The sequence below is a fragment of the Poeciliopsis prolifica genome, unplaced genomic scaffold (genome assembly GCF_027474105.1).
Source record: "Poeciliopsis prolifica strain line A6 unplaced genomic scaffold, Auburn_PproV2 SCAFFOLD032, whole genome shotgun sequence".
NCBI lineage: Eukaryota > Metazoa > Chordata > Actinopteri > Cyprinodontiformes > Poeciliidae > Poeciliopsis > Poeciliopsis prolifica.
Window position 1 is genome coordinate 2,070,271 of NW_026562407.1, and position 23,039 is coordinate 2,093,309.

Sequence of the window (23,039 nt, forward strand, 5' to 3'; positions counted from 1 at the left end):
TAAAAAAGAAAAAAAATATATATATATTACTGCAGTTTTATGTAAAAAGCTTTCAAAGAAAACATAGAGAATCAGAAAGACCAATTTTATTTTATTTAAGAAAACATTATTTATGTTTATGAAAGATAATGTTGTATTGCATGTAAATCTAAAGATCTCTCAGATAACATCTTGTAAATTATTTAAAAACATCAATGTGTTGTTGATCGTTTTGATAAATCTTTTAAGTATTTTAAATATGAAGTATATTAGGATATTAAATCAAAACTCTCTTTGAAAATTAGCTGCAGTTCCACAGCATTTTCTCAACTTTTTCATAAAAATAATTTTGAACGATATACATGCAAGATGTAAAATTTTGTGGGGTTTAAAGGCCGTGGTGTATCTTGACTCAAATGAGAAATCCTTTCATAGTTTTAAGACACTTGGAATGTACTTGGAAAGAAGTTTCCTTTATTCTTATTGTCTATATTTAATAACAGCAGCAAAATCTTTTCAGTTTAATGCTTAACATTATGATGCATTTCCTTTATTTATTTCTGACAGCTGTATGTTCAAAATGAACCTTGTATTGTTTTGAGTTTTCTAGATTAGTACAACTTCCATTTGCTATATTAATAAATCCAGTAAATTGTATTGTTAAGCATTGTTTAGGGTTACTGGTCACTCCATTTTTTACATTTTTTTTAATCATAATTGACTGTTGCAGCATTAGTGTACATGAGCCTAGCAAATGAGAAATGTATTTATCTTTTTTATATTTTTAAATGTATAATTTTCAAATATTAAAATTCTAATTTTTTTAATGATATACATTTTTTTCCTATAAAAATATATCTAAAAATTATTTAAGTGAAAAATAATTGGAAAATAAATTAAACATATCTGAATAAAATGTTTTATTTTTTAATATCATCTCTATTAAAAATCTAACATACGTTTGAAAGTTTACAAAAAAAAGATTTTTCTAAGATAAAAAAATTTGTACATTTATTTTTTCACAAGGAAATCTTAAAAACAAAAATACTCTTAATGTTCACCTCTCTCTGGGGCTCAGCAGCTTTTCCTTTCAGGCCTGACAAAGAGCTGACTGAACTAAAATAGAAATATTCATAAAGCTGTGCATTAAATATCTGTCTTAGTGCTAAATGCCAGTGCTTTAACAGACGGATGAGGCCATTAATGTTGCATTTTTTTCGTCAGTACCAAGCGAGAGCGGTTACTGGCCGGATGAAGGCAGATAACCGTCCATCTAGAATAGCTCCAACCTCTCATTATGACGAGGAAAGCATTACATTTAGCTCTCCTCTATGCCTCTCACTGGCCCACAGCAATTTCTCCTCCAAAGTGGAGTTTCATAAATGATACGACAATGAAGAAGAGGAGAAGGAGGAGGATATATTTCCTGTAGCAGTTGGAAACCCCGTCCCCTTCATTCCTCGAAACGTGATGTGCATCGCATTGAAGTCATTTATTCATTCATCACATCTAATCTGGATTTTTCCATTCAAGAGACGAAAGGGTTCTGATCATTACCAGTCCTGAACAGAGTTGCTGGGTGAAAGGTCACAGATGGTTCTGTTTGGAAAGCGACAGACCAAATGGCAGCGAATGTCAACCGTACTCCAAACTAAGGTGGGATTAAATGTAACCGGTGAAGACGTCCCGATCCAACTGGGGCGTATCGTCAGAGAAGGTGCCTTGTGATATGTGTTTAGCTGTTAAATGGCAGATATGTTAAGTGGCTCGTTATGCTAGGCTAATGCCGGCAGTCGGTTTGAGGAACTTGTTCAAAAGTGCATGACACACAGGCAACTTGTTTTACACGCAAAGCTGTAGGTGTTTTTACTTTACTTACTTCAGCACTAAAGAGTGTTTCTTGGTATAAAATGTATCCAGAATGATGATATTGTTGCTCGTCCGCTTCCATACATATGACTGACTGATTTCCTGTTTTACAGTGAAATCTTGTCAAACCACGTCTTTTGACACACATACAAGCTAGCAATACTGGTCAGTCCGTTTAGTTCTGTCCTTTTGTCATTGTTGGGAAGTGGCTGAACAAACTGGATCCTTCTGTTGTTGAATTTTAATGAAGGCGAGGCGTTCAAGTTTTATTGAATTTGTTGATTTGAGATTCATAGGAAATAAATTTAAAATAGTCTGCTGTTTTATTATGAGCAGAATATTAAAGTTATGTATAAATTTAAATCTTGTTATAAGAGAAATAATCTGCCAGTGGAACCAATGTTTTAATCAATTATTTACTTAAATCAAGCTCCTATATCTTTGAAATAGATGAGAAGTTAGTTTTGTCTTCTCTCAAGCGTACTAAGATATTTGAACTGGAAACGAGACGGAAAATACTTGTAAGATTTTGTTATTGCGGTGTTTGTGTAGGTCTTTAGTTAAACTGGGAGAAGAGGCAGAAAGGGAACAGGAAGCCATTTCCTTTTCTTAAGTTTTCTTCAGCCAAATAACTTGTTGCTGCAATGTTACCCATTCAAAAGAAATCCATTCATTGTCCTTTGCTTTATCAGCCTAGAAAAATTGTCTATAAGGATAGAAAATAAATCTGATAGCTGAAAATAAAACATTATAAATTAGACTAATTCATCACTGACTGTTGTTTCTCTCTGTGACAACCTTCTTCTAGTTACCTCAGTTAATAAATAATTAGCAACAGTAGAATGATAAAAAGGCCTTGAAAGCTAACGCAAAGTTCAAAAGTGAGGAGAACAATCCTTTATTTCTACCTCAATGGAAAATACTCAGTTAATCAGTACCAACTAACAAGTAGAAAGCATTAAGATACAGCTAAAATGATGATTGGAAATAAAATTAAGATGCTATGATGGCATATCAGGGCTATTGTAGATTTTTAAAAAAGAGGAGTAAATTTCTGCAAAGAAATCAGAAATGTTTAGATTAATCTCTGCAATTTTCTAGGGGGAAAAATTCACAATTTCAGTGATTTTTCTAGCAAATTTTAAACTTTTCAGACTCAAACTTTCTTGTTATTTCTAGCAAATTTTAGATTCACCTAAATTTTTGAGTATTTTTGGCAGAAATGTACTCTTCCTTTTGATTCCACTTACAGTTTCCCGAATACTCCATTACAAATTTACAAAGTAAACACTTTAATGGATTTTCTTCTTTTTTTTTTTTCAAGTGTATCAAAATAATAAATAATATTAATATAACTGTAACCACCAAGATGTTAAATTATCTTTAGCCAGTGAGGAAACTTGTGGATTATTTTCTCAAAGTAAAAGCAGATATATGAAACTTTGTACATTTTGTCTCAAATTTACGCACACATATGATGAAACTGGCATTTTTAATCAAGGTCATTGTACTATGAGAGTCTCATACCTGCCCAGGCCTAATTTAGGAACAACAATAACACCCCGTATGACTGCATCTTAATCACAAGTTTACAAACTTGACCTGTTTTTTTTTCTCTCCCTTGTGTTTGACATCATTCACATGCTTTCACATCAGCTTTCAACCAGCCATTGTTACATTTATTTATTTATTTTTAAATACAATTTACCAGTTAGAAATCAACCTGCTGATTGCAGAGGATCTAATTAACATTCCTCTCATTTGTTTTGTTGTTTTTATCAGCCTAATTGGCCAATTTCTTTCTTATGTTACATGTAAGATACCAGTGATTATCTAGAAAGGTTATGGGAATCTTTTAAATATTACTTACCTTGGTTTATGATAGCTAAATTTATAAATACTCTTAATATATTGTATAAATGTTTTAATACATGGCTGAAAGAATATGTTGACGTCAAAACGTCTGAAGAATATTTGGCTCACATTTTATACTTACTAGAAAGATGAGAATTATTTTAAAATAAATTCATTTATGAGCAATTTCTATCTCAATCATTTTATTTACCTAAAGGTTTGCTGTGTAGGTTTTTCCCCTGACATTTTGTGATTATGAGGTGCAAATATTTCTAACAATAACTTCACATGCAGGGATTGTTCTAGTGAGGCCTTTTGTTACGCGTCACAAAGACCGTTTGTATTTTATGAACGTTCCATAAGATAACATGGAGGTGAGCGTGTTTTATAACTATAACTTGAAGCTGCTCAGTTATATCAGATTTTTATGCCGGCAGTTGACCCGTGTTTGAACAGGAACTGGGCTGAAATCAGATACCTGCATGTTGCCTTTGGTTAATATTTTCAGTAACACATGCCATGTATTATTGAGACTTGTACTTGCAGGGAAGTCATAAAATGTTGCACATGTTTGGCCACTTTATTGTGACACACGCATGACTTATTTTACTGGTATATTTGGGCAAAACGTACCGCTGGCACATCGTCTTACTCGAGACCAGACTGTGGTTTTCATTGTGGTTTTAGGATTTTTGTGTTTATGAAAACAGCAGACAGTTTAAGTCTGATGCCAGAATGATTAGTAATGCATATTATTTTAATTTTGTACCAGTCTTCAGCAGTATTTGCGGTTCAGTATTCACAGATTTTCCTATTTGTGGATTTTTCTGTGGAATTTGACATGACAGAAAATTTAAATCTGCCTATTTGCAGGTTATTTTTTGTAAAGCATGACAACTTGCTATTTGACATGCTATTTGTTGATGTGAATAATTTTCGTTGAGCATAAAATTTTGTTCTTCACGGTTTTAATGATGATGTTGTTCGCTGTGTGTTTATCCTGACTGATGATGTCAGAGCAATATATTTAACATTCTCCTAACCCACATTTTTTTAGTGAAGAAGCCCTGCTAACATTTTCCTTCAACTATCCTATAAAATTAGTCTGTGGTTTTAATGTGACAAAAGCTGAAAAAGTTCAAGGGTGAGAATACCTTTTGAGTATCATTTAGCCTTTTGGTTTGACAGGTTTTTACGTAATGGATGATTTTTTTTCTGCCAAATCATCGGGAATTGTGTCAAGTATTTCTATTAAAACCCAAACAGTCTCTAATGTTATTCATAGTCAGCATTGTAGACAGATCAGCAACATTTTCCCATAGTTTTGCCCCTTTTATTTAGGATCTTCTTGTCTGATAAGGTTCAGCAGTGACGAAACCTTTTTAAACTTCATTAGGAAACTGTTTAATACTTGCTTCTAATGAGGTTAAATCAGATTGTGTTGTATTTATGTGGACTTTTAAAGAATGAGATTAGGAACACCTCCTGCTGTGTTTAAAGAAAAAAACAAACCCCTTTGCATCGTCTAGAAGCCCCTGTACCACCTGTGAGCTAGCATGGTGATCTATTTAGCCTCTGAATTAATTTAAGAGTGTTGTACCAACTGCACAGTTGTCTTGTTTCTCAGCTTTAGTTTGTGTTTTACTTTGACCTATTGAACCTGCCCCACTGTGGCTTGCAGATTAAAAACGCTGCTAAGCACCACAGCAACAAAAGACAAAGCAAACGCCGTGTTGGTAATTTGAGTGCAGCTGAGCACGGGTTCATGTTTTTCACCCGACACCTTTTGGGAGTGTAAGAAGCTTGCAGTGAAACTCTATAAACATGAGTTTCTGGATTTGTGAAAACATATCATGACCAATTTTTTATGTCTTTGTGATTCATCTCTAAGCAATGTTTTTGCTTTGATTTGCATACGCCTTTTTTTCCTCTCTCAGAAAACATTAAATTAGGTCTTTAACCTTGACAGACCTGTCATGAGCCAGATGAGATGAAAAGCAAAGCTAACCAGGGACGCTGCTTCAAGCACACAAATGTCATTCACTTTGTCATACTCGCTCACTCACTCAAAGAGGAGTTACTCATTATTTCCCCCTCGCACACTCTGTTAATGATCAATGAAATCGGAGGTTTGTTTTCGTCGTCGTAGGTTTGGCGTTCCTGGGAATTGGAGTGGCTGCTATGAAGCCTCCAGCTGTTTGTTGGGCTGGATCTCAGGGAGCAGGGGTGAAACTGGCCTTTCTGGTTTGGCTGAGGCGTAGGTGCGGCGCTCAACCATAGATTTGAAAAGCTTGACGTCATACAGGAGGGGAAGCGATGGGCTTTTCTCCAGGCTTCAGGTGAACTCTGTTGCTCTGCCAGTCCAACGCAAAGATTCCCTCATTACTACTGTTAACATGGATTTTCTGTTTCTAATTGTAGATTAAAACCTTTGAAGGAATAAAACATCATAGGAAATATTTAGATTTGTTACAACATAAAAAAAAGAGACATGAATACATCAAATCTTAAAAAGAATATTTTTCTGGTTACCACACAAACCTGTACTATGAACTAAAACGGTTGAGATTGAAAGCAGACAATACCTGAGCAGTTCAAGCTCTGACATGTTAGCTTAGCTAATGGGAGAAATGTCTATCAGGGTAACAACAGTCACCCATTCTTAAAAACATCAAGTCACTGCTACCAAATCCTGAATGTTGAGTTCTGGTCATGCTTACGCATCTCAATTTTCATTGACTTTAATCCAGAAAACACAGCTAATTAGCAGTTTGACTTCACACCCTTGTTTAGAGTTCATTAGAATGAGAAAGGAAAGGAGGATTTTCTCACTGGGACAGTCGCCTGTCGTTGGCCTCGATCAACAGGTTTGTTGGCACACCATGTACTAAAGCTTTAACATAAAGTTATTTTTGTTGACTAAAGAAGTCTGACCTCTTACATGGATTACCTTGATTTGGTTTGACAAAATCCACTGGGGAATAAAATACAAAAATGTAACTAAAGCCTTTTATTTAAATTTTTTTTATTCAGGAAGTAAAGAAAATCTGGTTTTCATCACAAATGTAAATGTGGAGTTTGCTTTTGACTTTTAAGATATGAAGATGTAGATTTCTGTGAAATAAAGGATGAATATGCATAAAAACAACTAACGCTCATCGTTAAATACGGTGGAGGATCTGTGATGCTGTGGGCCTGTTCACGTTGTGAAAATGTATTTTGTCTTCATAGGCTTTCATGGTTTCCCACAGAAAACTTGCTAAAAAAACGTCTGGTGGTTGGGTGCTGGGGCAGTCATTCATCCAGCATCCTGTTGTGTTTTTAAGTTAAAAAAGGTTTAAAGTTGACAGGAAATTTGCAGATATGCCTTGATAACCATGTGTTATTGGAAGATTACACAAACTACTGAACACAAACTACTAAGTTTTAAAAAAATGCAGACATTTAAAAAAAAATTAAATAAATAAGCAATACATAGCCTGGCACAAGTAAAGTCTGATGGCCCGTCAGGCTTATAAAACACTGGGGGAAAACCTGGGCTTTGAAATACCAGATGATTTTAATTAAATATCTGAAACATGCAGTTAAATTGACCCCAGAATAGTTCACCAGAGGCTTTTTGCGCATTAACAAAGTTATTGTGAACTCCGAGCAGCATGCTGTTGCATTCTGCTGTGTTTTGTCAGGGTTTGGGGGAGAAATAAGGCTAGTTTAATTTAGCGGTGCGATGGTTGGACTACGACAGCTTTTGTGTCGTTGGAATATTGCGTCATCACGGTTTGAGAGAGAGAGAGAGGAAAAGAGAGATCCAATTCCTCGGATAATTGTAAAAATACTCTATAGGGTACTCGATCACTTAAATATTTTTTTACAACAGCCCTGGATGCAAACAGACTTAATAATGTAACCATCGGTTTATCACACCTTCTGAAGGTTACTGTAGCATGCTGATGCCTTTGGCCCATATGTAGCGCTTGCATTCAGAACAAGGAAGTGCTATGCTGTGTGTCCCAACTGTGACAGCAAGAGTGCAAACAGGAGTTGGTGGATTGATTTCTCTCACACACACACCGAAGGGAGCTGGGGGGCTCGTGTCCAGTCAGAGGGGGCATACACACTCCACGATCCCACACACACTGCATTCACAGCAAATTGAGACTTGGTGTGACACCATCTTGCTAAAGTAAGGGGTCTTTCTCAAAATTACTTTGGGAGTTTGTTATACTGGCATGGCTGTTGTACCAGCAGTCTATATCAAGGCCTACGGGGGGAGATTGCCTCCCACTTCCTTCACATAAGGAGAGATTTAATCACACAAAAGACAGATTGGTGATGTCTTCTTCTAACATGAAATTGCATCACTTTTGAAAGTGGAAAAAAATTCCATCAAATAAATAGGTTTTTCTTTTTGTTTTTGGTCCTCAGTTTATTTTACTAAATGTGATTTATTAATTTACATCACAGTGAATGTGTGCATTATTATTTACAAATTGAAATGACTGGTTAAAATTCTGTGCATCATCTGCTATTTTTGATAAACATTTAGTGTTGGTGGGAATCTTGTTAAAGTAGCTGGGAACAGGTCAACTTCTTGCCTGTGGATTTAAACAGGCTTTGTGGGGAACTCGGTCTGGTTGTAATTAAGATGTGTGAGCATTAATTCTTAAAACAAAAAAACTGTAATTTTGAGGCATTAAAATTGTGTCAGTATTTGGCTAAATGTGATTTTTGGGACTGTGAGCCTCACTTTTCCACACATAGTCTGCATTTCACTCATAAGAATTAAACTACTACACTATGGTAATGTGGCTTTTGGGAAAAAACACTGTCCGTATTTAGTCAGCTTGACATGTTGAGAGAAAACTAGCAATACATCAAGCTAATGCCACATGTAATGCAATATAGTCAAACCAACTCCCTCACTTAGCTCAGTCACATAGAAAAATAAGTTGCAGCTCTCCTGAAACCTCTTTTTTTCCTGCAAAAGAATCTTGGTAGCAAAGTGTTAACTGCATCTTTTTGACCAAGATAAGTGGGAACCCATCCATTCACTTGTAATCCCATGAGAAAGGGATAAAGATAATCTGTAATTTTGTTGAAGATGACTGTCTTCAAGATGGAGCAGTGAATAGTACATCATTATCCATATAAGGAGGTGCATACCTGGTTTGAAGTGGGTGACTCTTTGTATTAGGCAAGTGTGTTTTCTTTTTTTTTTTTTTTTTTTTTTGGACAACACTAACATGATTAAAAAAAACCAAACAACCAAAGAAAAGGCTGATTCTTATTTATGTTTCAGACCTTGAAGGCTTTAACTTTGTTTAGGATCCAAAATATACAAATTTCCTTTAAGGTCCTTTTTTACAGCATTATGACAGAGCTGGAGTGAATGGAATTAGAAATTTAAACTAAAGTGCCAGCTAAAAATAGATTTCTTCTAGTCCTTTTTCCAATTTTTTTCTGTAAGACAAATATTTGTATGAAAGAGATGCATTTATATGCCTGTTGGGAGAAAATGTGTTCAGACACCTGGGTATTGTCCATTTGATTTACACTTCTATATAAATTGGCAAAAAAATTAAAAGTTGCTTTATTGCATTCAAAATAACAATGTCAACTGAGCAACCATTGTTTTTCTGTGACCTACTTGATAACTGGGATGTTTTCAAAGGTCTTGTTCCTCTTACTCCATCTGCAGCTGTAAAAAACAAACATGCATATGCAAATAATGACATGTTTCAGTTTTACTGTCCCTCTGTGGTTCAGAAGAACATTACTAATCACACTTATTTGTATTTTTATCCATTTACCTAGACTGATTTTTATTCATTCTAATTGGTGGCTTCAGCCAGTTGCAAAGTAAGAGACGCAAAGCTTTGAATAATATGGCTTGGAGGAAAATTTGGAAGATTTTGAAAGTTGTTCTGGTGTATTTTGTTTGGAAGTTTTTAAATATTTTTTATTCAAAGACCAAATACTTGCACAAGAACAGCAGTCTGAATCCTTTTGATGAGGAAGTGGGGGAACAATTGAACGCCGATACAAACCAACATCAAGATAAGCAAGCGTGTATGTAGAGCAAATTTACACAGTGGCATTGAACTAATTTCAATTTTTGCATGAGGCAGCAGCTTTTTCAGCGCTATCTGGTTAACTAAGACTGTGGTGGCTTTGTTTAGAGAAATATTGTCTTTAGTAAAGCTGACCCTGTTTGTATTTAGAATGTAATTTTTATTTGAAAAATGTCACATTGCCAGTTTCACCACATAATGTTCCACCGAGTCATTTTATTATGGTCACTGCAAACCTGTTCCAGAGCAGTGAATCTTGTGTAAACTGAAGGTAACACAGTTGAGATGTTTTGTATGATTAAGCCTAATAAAGTCATGTGTGTTCAAAGCAGCTGCAGCTTCACTTCTATTTCAGTGGTGATAAAATAAATGTTTTGTGCTTGCAGCTTTGTGACTGTTTTTTTTTAATGGACTGTATGAAAGAAGCTCCAAGGAATAATATTGAGGCCACGTGTAGTTGGGGTTATTGCAGTTCTTTTATCTCTGATTTTGGCTGAGGTGCAAATTTTTCACCTTTTTGTTTCCTCCTGTTTTTGGCTTTTAATTAGGACTTCTTATCTATCAGCCAACACTTATTAATTTTGGAGTGGAGATCTGAAAAAATTTAATGACTGCTCGGTAGCAAAGAGGTGCCTTTTTAAATAGTACTGTGTGGATGGAGAGTTTAATGACTGGAAGGCTCATCTTTACTGGGTATTGGGATTTTTGAGCCTGTTGGTGGAAGAAAATGATAAAACATAATTTTTAAATTATGTTTTGTTATTAATCATTATGTTTTATAGAAATATATTCAATTGAACACATTAAGATTTGCTTTTAAAATAACTTGTAAACCCTATCATGGTCGAACCCTATCATTATCTCAGTTTGGGAGATTTTATCTCTTATAGTTTGCAGTTAAATTACCTTTAAAAGGTAATGTTTTGGGATTTACTGGGATGCTACATATAATTAGCCTAAGTTTAAATCTAAAATTTTGTAGTTAGCTTGGGAGTGAACTTTACTTTTTGTTCTTGTAAGACCTTCCTTTCCCAAGTAGGCGGGCAGGAGACAAATGCAGGCATCTTAGGATCAGAGCCCAAATTAAACATTCTGCAGATGAGATTCTGACTTTTAGGCCACATTTGTAGAGTTGTAAGTTGAAATGTTGTGTAAAGACCAACAAATAAAAAAAAAAGTCCTGTTTAGTTCGCTTTAATAAAACTAGCTGTTTGCCAAGAAAGTCAGATTCATTTGAATGAATGCCAGGTGGACCAGAAACCGCTCCAAAAGCAGGAAGCAGACCATGATGCAGGGCATTCTGGGTAATTACAACCAAAACAAACGCTTGTGGGAGAAATGCCTCATGGTCTTTTGCTAGAGTCAAAAAAGAAACCACTAAAATCTGACTCCACATTTACATTTTGTTTACATTTCATAAAAAGAAGGTTGCAGTCAGTGTTGTCTTTAGCAGTTTTTGTGTCGTTTCCTTCAGTGGTTCATGGTGCAGCGCCTCCACAGGCAAGGAGGGGAACAGCTTTTCCAAAGGATTTGGATCATTTAACAAAGTGCAGTGTGAAAGCAAACTGCAGCAACAGAAAATGTAACAAATGTTGCAACTTTGATTCCCAATCAAAGTGGGTCTACTAGACTATCAGGTCTGGAAATACCTTTTAATATAAGAGTAGATTCGTCAGAAAGTAAATTTTTTTTTTCATTGCCACGCCCTCAACAAGATGTTCTGTAGTTTGCACATTCAATATTTTTATTTTTTCATACAACTTGCAGCCTTTTTTCTTGTGGATGCCTCTCAAAGCTGTACTGCAGGTTGTTCACGTTATGTTGAACTTTTACTACACCAACTTATTTACCGACCAGTAGTTGACATTCTGTGACTCAAATTAGCTTCTGGTAGAAAAAGTCTTGATTCGGATATCCCTATTAAGATTTAATTATTATTGCTGACTCTGAAGAGCTTCAAGCCAGCGGTGGTTTAAGCCACTGTGGTATTCGTGGCTCTATGAAACTGAACAACTTTTGTTTTATTAGCCTTTATTTAACTTTCTAAAGCCCTCTGTTGTACATCACTTTTACTAACATGCTTTATGAGAGGGGGGCAGCTTGTGCTTTTGTAATGTTTGAAATAATAAGCCCAGCGAGCACAGAAGTGCTGACTGGGCTTTGCAGCATCACAAAGCTATTATTATTTCATGCTCATTTTACTTCTCTTGCATATTGCATCTAGTAGGTTATGTAATGAGATTTCCTAAAATGTTTCCAAAAAAAAAAAAAAAAAGACGTACTGAACTTGTAGCCAACATGCAATAAAAGGGGGTAATTCAGGTGAGTACTCAGATTTTATAGGGGTTGAAGTGGGTAATTATTTGAAGGAAGGGTAGATTGTTTCAAATTAATACTTGGTTGAGTTTCATTTACAGAAGCGGTTTGAATAAGCTGTTTTTATAGCAGCTAATGAGCTTCGTTGGCTTGACGTTTCTATATTTCAGTTGTTTGTAATTGCAAGGGTAATAATCGTGTAGCTACAATCCACATTTTAAGGTGCAGTCAGTTTGTTTTTTTGTTTTTTAGGAGAACGTCTCTTGCTGTTAAAATAAGGGCAGCACTTTGTTAAACTTCTCAGTGTGAAATTCCATCTGTTTGCATCAGAGTGAATTGGTTGCAAAGTCAGAAAAGCAAAGGTCAGTGATAATGAGGCCTGAGTCAAAACATAACCAGTACCACCTTGGTTTTTTCTTGACTTCCCCATTCGTGTGTGTATTTTGATATTGTGCAAGTGCTTGTGTTGGCGCTAAATGGTTTTCAGCCGCGAACAGCTCGTCAGTAACTGTGCTGGATCTGTTTTAGCGTTGGGAGAGGGTTTCAATCGTTGAGCAGGATGTAAACACTACACTAATGGTCTCTCCACACGGTACACGACGGACATAAAAGGCCTGCACCCCATGCAACGTGCTTCCAAAACAGTAGCTCATGTTTTCAGGTTTAAAGCAAAGGGCTTTGCTCTGTTGCACTCTAAGTGGTGGTCATTAAAGAAGTCTCTGAGATCGCTGACAAAAAGGAGAACAAAGACTTTGGCTGATGTGTGGAGGAGGTTTGTAGCTGCACTTCTTGGGTCTTTATTTGCTTGTGTGCAGTATCAAAGAGCTGATGGCGCTTTATTTAGCTGTAGCTTTGTCAATCAGAAGTAATTTCACATTATCCAAAGCTTGATTGTAGTCACAGAATAAAATGTTAACATATTTGGTATCATGGCAAGTTTTTGTCAGCTTATCTTTGTGTTTATTTGTGCCAGGAAGCGGAAATGAAAACGGTGTTGGAAAGACCACAAGAGGAATAATTTGGAATGACTTAGCATTTTGTAGATCTCCATGCCATTGAGAGCACCTGCACCAAACTCATACAAATGTAGTATTTTCAACATTAATTGACCTCTCTAACTTTTAGTAGCTTCAAATGCCATAATTTTAATTTTAAAAAGTGATATGTTTTGCTTTAGGAGCAGAGTTTTGGGCTAGAATGTTTTGGAAATTTGATAAAATATTTAAACAAGAAGCAAGAACTTTGTTCTCGTCTTTCTGGGAAAAACAACCCTAGAAAAGGTTCACAGTTCATTTGTTGGAAACTTGCTGGGAATTTGATCTGGCATTTGTTGTTGACTTAATGGTTGCTCAGTGGTTCCGTTATTAGCGTACATTTTTAATGATTTATATTCATATTCACTACCAAAGTATGTCACCAAGTTATCTTTCTGTACAACACCTCAGCACTTGCTATGTTAAACCTCCCTTTTGCCTTCAGACCTGCTGCAATTCTCCTCTGCACAGATTTAATAAGCTGTTGAAAAACTCCCAAGAGTTTTTGAGTTCATATTGACATGATGGCATCATAAAGTTGTTCAGATTTGAACATGAAATGAATCTCCTGTTCCACTGTGTCCTAAAGGTGCTCTGTTAAATGAAGATCTGTTGACTGTGGAAGCCATTGGACTACTCAGACATTCAAGAAGTAGTCTTTAGAAGATGATCAGCAGATACTTGGGCATATTCATTATTACCTGAATACTCATCAAATCTTTATGTGCGCCCGGTGTTAGAGCCTCATGTTTTGGTCTCAGCTGACAGGTGCAGCAACCACTTTTTTGCTGCTATAGTCCATCTGCTTAAAGGTTTGATGTGTTGTGCATTGAGAGATGGTATTCCTCATAGCCTTGTTTCATCAAATGGCGGTGGTAGAGAATGTTATGCATGGAAAGTCCAAGTAAAATACACAGACCATTTTGTCTAACAGTGACTGAAAATGACTGAAATCCCCTCCAGAAAGTCATCTTGCAGCATCTGGCTGGTTTTCTATTTGTGTTAACAGTTATTTGCATAATAAAGTGGCAGGTGAGTGTAGATGGTGAATGTTAACAGACCATGAAACGGTGAATTTAGTATGCTGACTTCAGTAATAAACTGGCATCTAAGGGCAGAGATTTGGACTGAAGCTGCTTCTGAGACTAGACTTCAGCTCAAAGTTTAGGACTCTAATCTTGTGACATTTCAGATTCTTCAAAATAAAAGCACTTCCTTTTAGATTTGTTGACAGTAATGTTGGTGACCTTTATTTAAACAAGGCAAATATTACCTCTTACTTTCACAATGTAAGGTTTTAAATAACAATAGGGGAAATAGTTGTCATTAAGCCTGAGTTTTGATTGAGAGACGATTGATAGACAAGTCATTCTGAAAGTCTTTAACACATCAAATCAAACCTATGCCACAAAATGTCTTTCCATTTTTTTCTGGGTTGTAGTTCCCTGCTGGTACTCCTAAGTTAAACTTAACATCTCTGAGTAATATGAGAATTAAACAATGATGTCACTTATTGTCCTCTGACACATCTATAATTATAGCCGTGGCGAGAGGTGGCTATATGCTTGTATTCCTGTGTGTGTGTATGTGTGTGTGTATGTGTGTGTGTTAGTAAGGAGGGTTGTCTCGGCCTGCAGCTGCCCAAAAATAAAGGAAGAATCAGAAGGCAAAAATAGTCCGACATGAAAGAGGATAGGAGAGCAGGAAGACTAAAGAGCAGTTTATAGTCTCTCATATCTGGTTTGCAAGACACTCTATCCAATCGTGCCAGAAATCTAAAAGCTTTATAGTTGTCAGGGTTGATCATTCTTAAAGGCCGAGTGAAAAGGCAAATGTATCAGAGACGAGGGAGATGTAGTCTTGAAAATCGAATGATGTTTTATTGACAGGCAGTTTTATACTTGGTGGTTCACATTGAGTGCCTCCACTGTTGTGGCAATAGCAAAAATCTACAATTTCAATCTTGACATTTTCTTAAGTTTATAATTTTTATAAGTAAAGTATTTAGTGAAAGCAGATGAGATTCTCCAAGTGTCATGACATTGTGTAAAAATATTCCATGTTCCTGTTTTTATTCAAAACAAACAAGAATTTGCTAAAATAAAAAAATAAAAAGTACAACATTCATTATTACAGCTATAACGTTAACTAGACTTATTTTTATCTTAAAGCACATTTTAGCAAAAATAATTAGACATTCAAATCACAGCTAAATTTAGTTTGGGATTAGTTTTTCAGAGTGCTGAAAGTAGCTTTTTAAAGTTCTGCTCTTTGTAGATTGCAATAAACTGCAATTAACTTGTTAGTTGGGCTATCTGCTCAGATAGTTAACCTGCATTACATCCTCTCTGGGCATTTTTTTAATACACCGCAGTAATGCTCAGAATGGATAGCTTTGGGTCGTCGAACTTCCACACTGAAGGTTGTTTTCAGCATGGCCTGGAAGCACTGGGAAAAAAAATCTGATTTTTGACGTTTTTTTTAAAAAATAAAGGTTCTCCATTACTTTCATGTTAGTTCCCAGCTCCTCCTCTGCCTGCTGCAGCACTTTCACGGCACGTGGGAGCACTTTAAAAGTTTGCGTGGAAGCTTGTTGGGCTGTTGTCAGTCTTTTAGCTGCACTACACCATGCAGTATTGACAGCTTTTCCATTTAGCTTTCCTGTCAAGGATTGACAGGCTTTAACAGAGGATTAATGCAGAGCAAACGTTGTGGCTCGTTCATCGTTTTTAAAATGTTTTATCTACAGATATTTTGTCAAGAATAAAATATGAGCTGCTGATGCTGTTTGAGTCAGCAGTACTTGAGTAAAATCAATGCGGGGAGGAGTTGGTCACAAATAGTTAGAGTCCTGAAACATGAAGGCAGCAGTCGATCGTCAAATTGACTCCGAATGCTCCGTTTGCATATTATTGTCTTTAATGGCGCTTATATAGCACAGTTGGTCTCACCCACATAGTCCAAAAATAAAAATCATTGGCCTCATCCCTCCCACAAGATAACATAAGGGCCTTTTTGCCTTGTCCTCTGGGTTTAGAGTAACTGTCATTTGTTTTTAAATCCTTGTTCCCCTGCTTTTGTTAATGCTTAATCTGGCCTATTACATTTTATTCAAGTCTGCGCTGTCAGCATGAGGAAGTTTGTGGGGGGAGGCAGAGATGCAGCCATTAGATTATACCATCTGGAGCTAAAAAGCCCACACTAAGCCGGTGGAGTAATCAGGAAGCTTCTCGTTTCCCATGACTTGACGGCAGGGGAATAAAAATGTGGAGTCTCTTTAATTTGCAGTCAAGTTTGCGTCAGAACTGAAGAATTACCGGCTGAGTTTCTTGTGTAGATGTCACTGGCCGCCATGTTTGTTGTTGATGGCAAACTTCAGAGAGGTGTGTTCACTTTCTGCCTATGTGTACGGCTGCACACAACGGTCTTGTTGGACGTTTGTGTGCACAACAGTGTATTCAAGTTTCTGTGTGCTGTCACTGTTTGTTCCATAGCCTGTGTGTGTGTTTGTGTGTGTGTGTGCGTGCGTGCGTGCGTGCGTGCATGTGTTTGCTTGCGTCTCGTCACCCTGGAGCCAGTCGTCCTCTCCTCTGACCCTGATCCGCTTCACCTGTCCGCTCAGATCACACATATGGAAATACGTAGACACACACACACACACACACACACACACACACACACACACACACACACACACACACACACACACACACACACACACACACACACATGCGCACAATTGCTGTGACCCTTTCCTGGAGTTGAAACCCAATCACAGTTGCCAGCCATGCAAAACTTGCCAGCACAGCAAGGTTTTGTTTTCTTTTTCCAGCGTGGGTTTGAGATGAAGGGCCTACTGTCTACTGCAGGATCAGCTAAAGTTATTTTAGTTTATATTTGTCTTTATAGAATGTCTTAAAATATTTTGACCTTTGATATTGTAAGAACCAAACTGCTCCTGAGGATGCAGATTCATTGCTTTCAGACTAGGGGTGAGCATTTATCGTATCATTTATCATGATAAATGTATAAGAATTTTGACTTGTGATAAATTTCACTTACCATGTCCTTATTGTCAGGATTGATAGTTTTATTTTCTCTGCTGTTTGTTGAACAAAAGCATCAATAAGTATAAATACATTTTAAATTGCAGTTACAGTGTGAGTCACAGCACAGCAACTTTTATTATGGCAATTGTACCGCAAAATATTGTGATAAAACTTTAAGTTCATAGCACCCATCCCTATTTCAAATGATTCATGCTCATAAGAACGACAACGTTTTACTTTTGAATTCATTTTAGGTGAAAGTTGAATATTTTACCAGTAAACAATCCCTGAATTGGGCATAACTGGCCAGAAATGTGGGCTGAGCAGCAGCGTTTATGTGAGACATGATTTCATTTTAAAGATTAGAGAACCAAGCTGCAATTTTGTGCCAAAAATATGGTTCAGACATGACACATTATTCGGAAAATAAATGGCAAAATATATTTGTAATATTGAGATTTCATCTTAGTTTCATCTTAGAACTAGAGGAGCTTCAAACTTGTAATCAAGCTGCAATTCTTCAGACATGGGGTGGGCGATATGGAGTTAGTTTTATCATAATATATTGTGGTATCATTGTCATAACTGACGATAAGAACTACTTCTCTTCATTTTTAGGTAACAGCAGTCATCACCAAACACCAATATCGCTCTTGAAAAATATATAAAGAAATGTGATTGGTATCACTAAAACTGCTAGATCCTATTTTCATATTTACTGGTATTAATTGGTGCCCTCATTGAACAAAGAAAATGGCAATCCCAACAATATGGACACATAAAAAAACCCAACAAAACATTAAACTGAATTTATTATGAAAACAATACAAGGTAAATGATATGACCCAATAAATGACTTCAGTCTGGATTCAGACCTGTCCTCGTATTTGAGGTTTTTTTGAGTGTGGAAAGTTTTGAGCAGTCTTTATCACATGTAACTAGGGAAAAGCAAAATAAGTCAATAAATAGAAACCCACATTTTCTGTGCTCAGAAAACTTTCTCCATGTTAGCTGTAGCTCTCCATGATAATGGCCACACAGATGTCTCAAACTGAATTATATATTATTCTTGAGAGGTCTTTTGAAATCCTATTACATTTGTTGCTAAATGTTAAATCTGCAAAATCTCTTCAAGAACTTTTAAAAGTGACAGTGTTGACATTATTCCCTCCATTTATTATACCCTAAATGAACATAATTATCCAGAAATAGTAGATTCCTTGACACTTTTTAATGAGATACAGACATAATATCAGTAGCACTTGTCCTCGTCAGAAATTGGTACATTTTCATATTCATCCTTTTGTCCTTATTTTCAACCCCACAAAGTTTGCAAAAATGTCAAAGTAGTTCAGTTTCACACAACATGTTTAAACCAGGAGGCTTATGTTGTTGATGTTGTTTAATGAACAGGTAAAAACGCATTTGAAATCTCTGCTTTTACACATTTAAAAAAGGTTGTAACTTCAATCAAAGTTAGCAATATTAGCGTCTGGGACAAAAAATGGAAAACATCTGGATCAGAAGCAGATCCACCATTGACCAATCAATTATCATTTACCGAACTTTTGTTTTTCATATTCAGGATTACTTAAAGTAAGTAACCCTGCGATGAAAGAGAATGAATTTTGAAGTTTTTCTCTGCATGTTTATTCACATCCCGTCACACCGCCTAACTCTTTCTCATCTGTTTCTGCAGGAGCAGAAGTCTTCAACTGGTCGATACAGCATGTCGCGATGTCCGAACTCGGGGTCCACGGCCACGTCAGACGAACAGCCACACATCGGCAACTACCGGTTACTGAAAACCATCGGCAAAGGCAACTTCGCCAAAGTCAAACTGGCACGACACGTCCTCACTTCAAAAGAGGTGAGCATCAACACACTCCTGCAAATCGCTTCATTCAGATCATCTGGTTTTCTAATTATATTTGCTTGAATTGATTTTAAACCACAATCTGTGTTGTTAAGGAAAAAATCTAATTATCACTGATGAATAATCCACTTTAGGTATGACTTGTCTGCATTATTTTAGAGTCAAAGAGGAAATAACATTTTCAGTTTCAGATTACAGAGTTTTATAAAACATGAGAGTGCCGCTACAAAAAGTCGTGTCAAAGGAAGCAATTGAAATGTCCTGCAGATGTAAGGCATAAAGTTGCTATTTTGTCAAAGTGTTGAAAATGCAGAAAAATCTAAAAAAATTGGTTATGAACCACAACAGCAGTAGGAATATCAGATATTAATATCAACCCAGATTTGTACATGGGTCCAAAACAAACTTTTGTTTTTGACATCTACTTTAAAACCAAATTGCTTTATGTCCTTTTGTGATATGAAGGACATTAATGAATCTAAACATGACAATTTGATGTCTTATCTCAGCAAGCATTTTAAAGTAAAACAAAATAAATCCTACAAGGCTAAGTTTTATTTGATGCTATGGTTAAATTAGGAGTTGATGGTGATGTTTGGCTGAGTCCTCAGTGTTGGACTGGATTCCTGGTTGCTAAGGATACCGACAGGCTCTCAGACTTGGTACAGAGCAAGTTTGATCTGATCTAAAGCTTTGCACAGCTTTTTGTGCATCAGCTTCTGCAGATTGTATCAGCGCTGTGAGGCTGAGCAGAAAAGCCCGAATGTATCTGGTTTTCTCTGAACCACAGCTGTGATGTAAGGTGGCGGTCTGTCCCTTTAAGAGGTAAAATCTGAGCCCGTGTTGGACTCTGGTCCAATGCCCAGTTGAGTCAGCTGTTGTTTTTTTTTTTTTTCTTTCTTTCTTTCCTATGTGAGAAAGAGTGCAGGGGGCGGGCTCTGTCAATATGTGACAGCCTTGTGCCTGACACCCTGATAACGCTCCACGTGACCTGCTGGCACACAAAGAAAACAAGGGAGTCAGACAGGCACAACCAGAAAGAGGACTGAAAGAAAGATGTTAGTTGACAGAAATATCAGGCAGAAGGAGACCTCCCTGTTCTGTTTCCTTTTGAAGAGCTGATTCTTTGTTGCCCTGCCTTTGTGCTCGGCTCTTTTGTTCTTGTTCAGCTCTCATTTGAAATCCCTCCCATTTCTCAATTTTGTTTAGTTTTTTCCTCCCGTTTCATTCCTTTTTCATCTTTGTCTCCTTTGGTGGATTATAAACCGTAGACCTGATTATTGGTTAGAGCCAAAACCATCCTTCATCCCCTCGAATGTGTGTGTGTTTTGTCTTATTATGCAACCGTGTTGTGCTGTGGTTGTGCGCTCATGCTGCAGGACTATCGTTCCAGTGATATGTGTCTGAAAAGATAACAGTGTGAGTCTATTTGTGTGTGCTCTGCTGTCACAGAATGGGATTTCTAAGTGAGATTCAACAGCGTAATAAATGAAAAGAAAGGCGCAATGATCAGCTCACACGTTTTGTTTTGCTTCCAGGTGGCTGTAAAGATCATAGATAAGACGCAGCTCAACTCCTCCAGTTTGCAAAAGGTGGGTCTCCTAAACTCCCCAACACACACACACACACACACACACACACACACACACACACACACACACACACACACACACACACACACACACACACACACACACACACACACACACAGGGAAATTCTTTAAAGCACACTCCCTCTTTTCCCTTTTTTCTCAGAAGTCACTCTTCCTGCCCCACATGTCCTCCTTTCTCCCTCTCTACTCGACTCGTCTGAAGTGGTCCAGTTTTCAGAGAGAGTTTTAATTACGGGAAACAAGCTGCAATTACTTCCTTTGATCGTGGCAGGGTGGGGTCTGTCCACTTAAACAGACATGGCCCAGCCTCGCGCGCAGACACACACACACATATCATGCGCTCCTCTAACGTCTCCATCCACCGACGCAGGCCATAAAATAGACACTTGTATCCAAATACAGACACCAGGCACAAAATGTAGAGGCAGCACAGTGGCAGAGATGAAGTAAATCATTTACAGTAAGTCACATGGCTCCTGCAGATGCAGTTAAATCCTCCAGTTGATGAACTAGATCGAACGTCGTCTCCTAATCGGAGAAATGAAAGTGGCAATAGTGGATTTTTTTGTGGTTTGTGGCATAAAGTTCAATATTAAAAAAATAAAAATAAATAAATATACATATAATCTGTTAAAACAGATGTTTTTACTTCAATATTTGAATGTCTTCAGTTAGTGAACACCCTTAATTTGAACAGAACGTCATCTAAGCTGTTTCTTTCATGTGTTTCTTGAGCTGGATCAGTGTACCTCACTCACTCTACACAATAACATTCAAAACTATTCACACTCCTTGAATTTTAAAGGGGTTATCTTATCTATAATATATCTTATCTATGATATATTGATCAAAATTCACATTTTTAACACTTTTATACTTTAATTTTGGTCTCCATTGCTTCTAAGAACAGCCTAAGCAATTAAAAAAAATGTTTTTTGTTGTGTGGAAAATGAGCCGTTTAAAAAAAACTCCTGATGAATCACAATACATGGGCACTGCACCGTTACCTAGCAACCCAAGCAGAGCTCCAGCACTTTTGGTCAGCTGGGTTTACTGTTGTATGCACAATGGCTGCTGGAAAATACAAGTGTTTTGTTGTTGACTTGCCATCCAGAAACTTGCTGCATTTTTGTTGATTGTGTAGGAGGCTCCACTTCTGCTTTTCAAATATATTTGGCTGTATATCTATACATCTGTTTTCAGCCATTATTGCACACTCCCTGTCCCAGGAGGCATAAAAGATTGCCTCTGCCCAGGTCTTAAGTAACAGGTTGTCCATTCATCTCCATTTAGAGAAAAGCAACCCCTTATCATGATACTGCCACCACCATGTTTCACTGCGAGCATGGTGTGTATTGTGAACTTCTGGCGGAATGTGCCAAAAAGTTAAAATGTCGACGAAGTCCTTACATATTTTCAAGGCATCGTTTAAAAAATGTTTCACAGACTTTGTTTTGGAGTTGATCATTTGTTTTTAGAGTGTTATGCACTGAACAAAGAGACTGTTGTTCCAGTTAAATTGCTGAAATTGGTCAAAAGTAACTGAATTAAGTTTATCCAAGTTAATTTATTTTTTTAAATTAACAACTTAATAAACTTGTATAACCTTAATTCAGTTACTTGCGACAAATTAATATATTTAAATTGAATGTTCTGTTCACTTTTTTTAGTGTGCGTGATGACTACATGTATATTAACAAAGGGAAGTCCATTATTGACTTCAAAAGATGTCTTATATAACACACAATTTCACTTTTATTCATGCCTTGGTACATAATTATCACCCAGCTTAATTACAGTATAGTTGTATCATAAAAGAGCACACCAGATATTATCCTATCACTCTAATTAGCAGACTGATTACAATAAAAGAGGGCAGATGGCCTTGATATAGCATTGGTTACCTTCAAGGATTATAACATTTAAATTTTAGACCCGTGGTCAGAGAAAGCCTCAGATCTTTTACCACATTGGGAACTAGTCAGTTCTTAAAAACTGGGTGGATAAGTGGTAGCCAACAACTTGTGATCAGCTCAAAACGCCAAGAAGGCCTGAAGAGACTGATACCTCCTGCATCTGGATGAGCAGCAGATGTTCTGGATATAACGTAAATCTTAACATTTTTGTTTTATTAATAAAAGCCTCTGAAGCTTGTCTTTAATTTTTCTGTACTAGTTCACAGAAACTGAATGGATCACACAGATTACCGAAAATATCAGTTGTTTGTCCTAAGAAAAATAGTCATTTTAGCTACATTTTAAATTTTTGTTTTCTGATTGTAAGTTAATAAATTCAAGTAAAACATTAATGAGTTTTACTGACTCGCTTATAGCAGATAATACAAGCAGTATAATTTGAATCTTGAACGTCTCTTATTC

General features: G+C 36.6%; 1 protein-coding gene across 9 annotated transcripts in view; it reads left to right on the forward strand.

Annotated features, from left to right (window-relative positions):
* Nucleotides 1-23,039, forward strand: part of mark2b (MAP/microtubule affinity-regulating kinase 2b) — a 60,121-nt gene that overhangs the window by 4,076 nt on the left and 33,006 nt on the right. For all 9 annotated transcript variants that reach the window (XM_055051127.1, XM_055051131.1, XM_055051129.1 and 6 more), the window contains 2 exons: nt 18,872-19,042; nt 20,587-20,640. In XM_055051127.1, the coding sequence (XP_054907102.1) occupies nt 18,872-19,042; nt 20,587-20,640 (225 nt within the window). The remainder of the gene's footprint in view (nt 1-18,871; nt 19,043-20,586; nt 20,641-23,039) is intronic.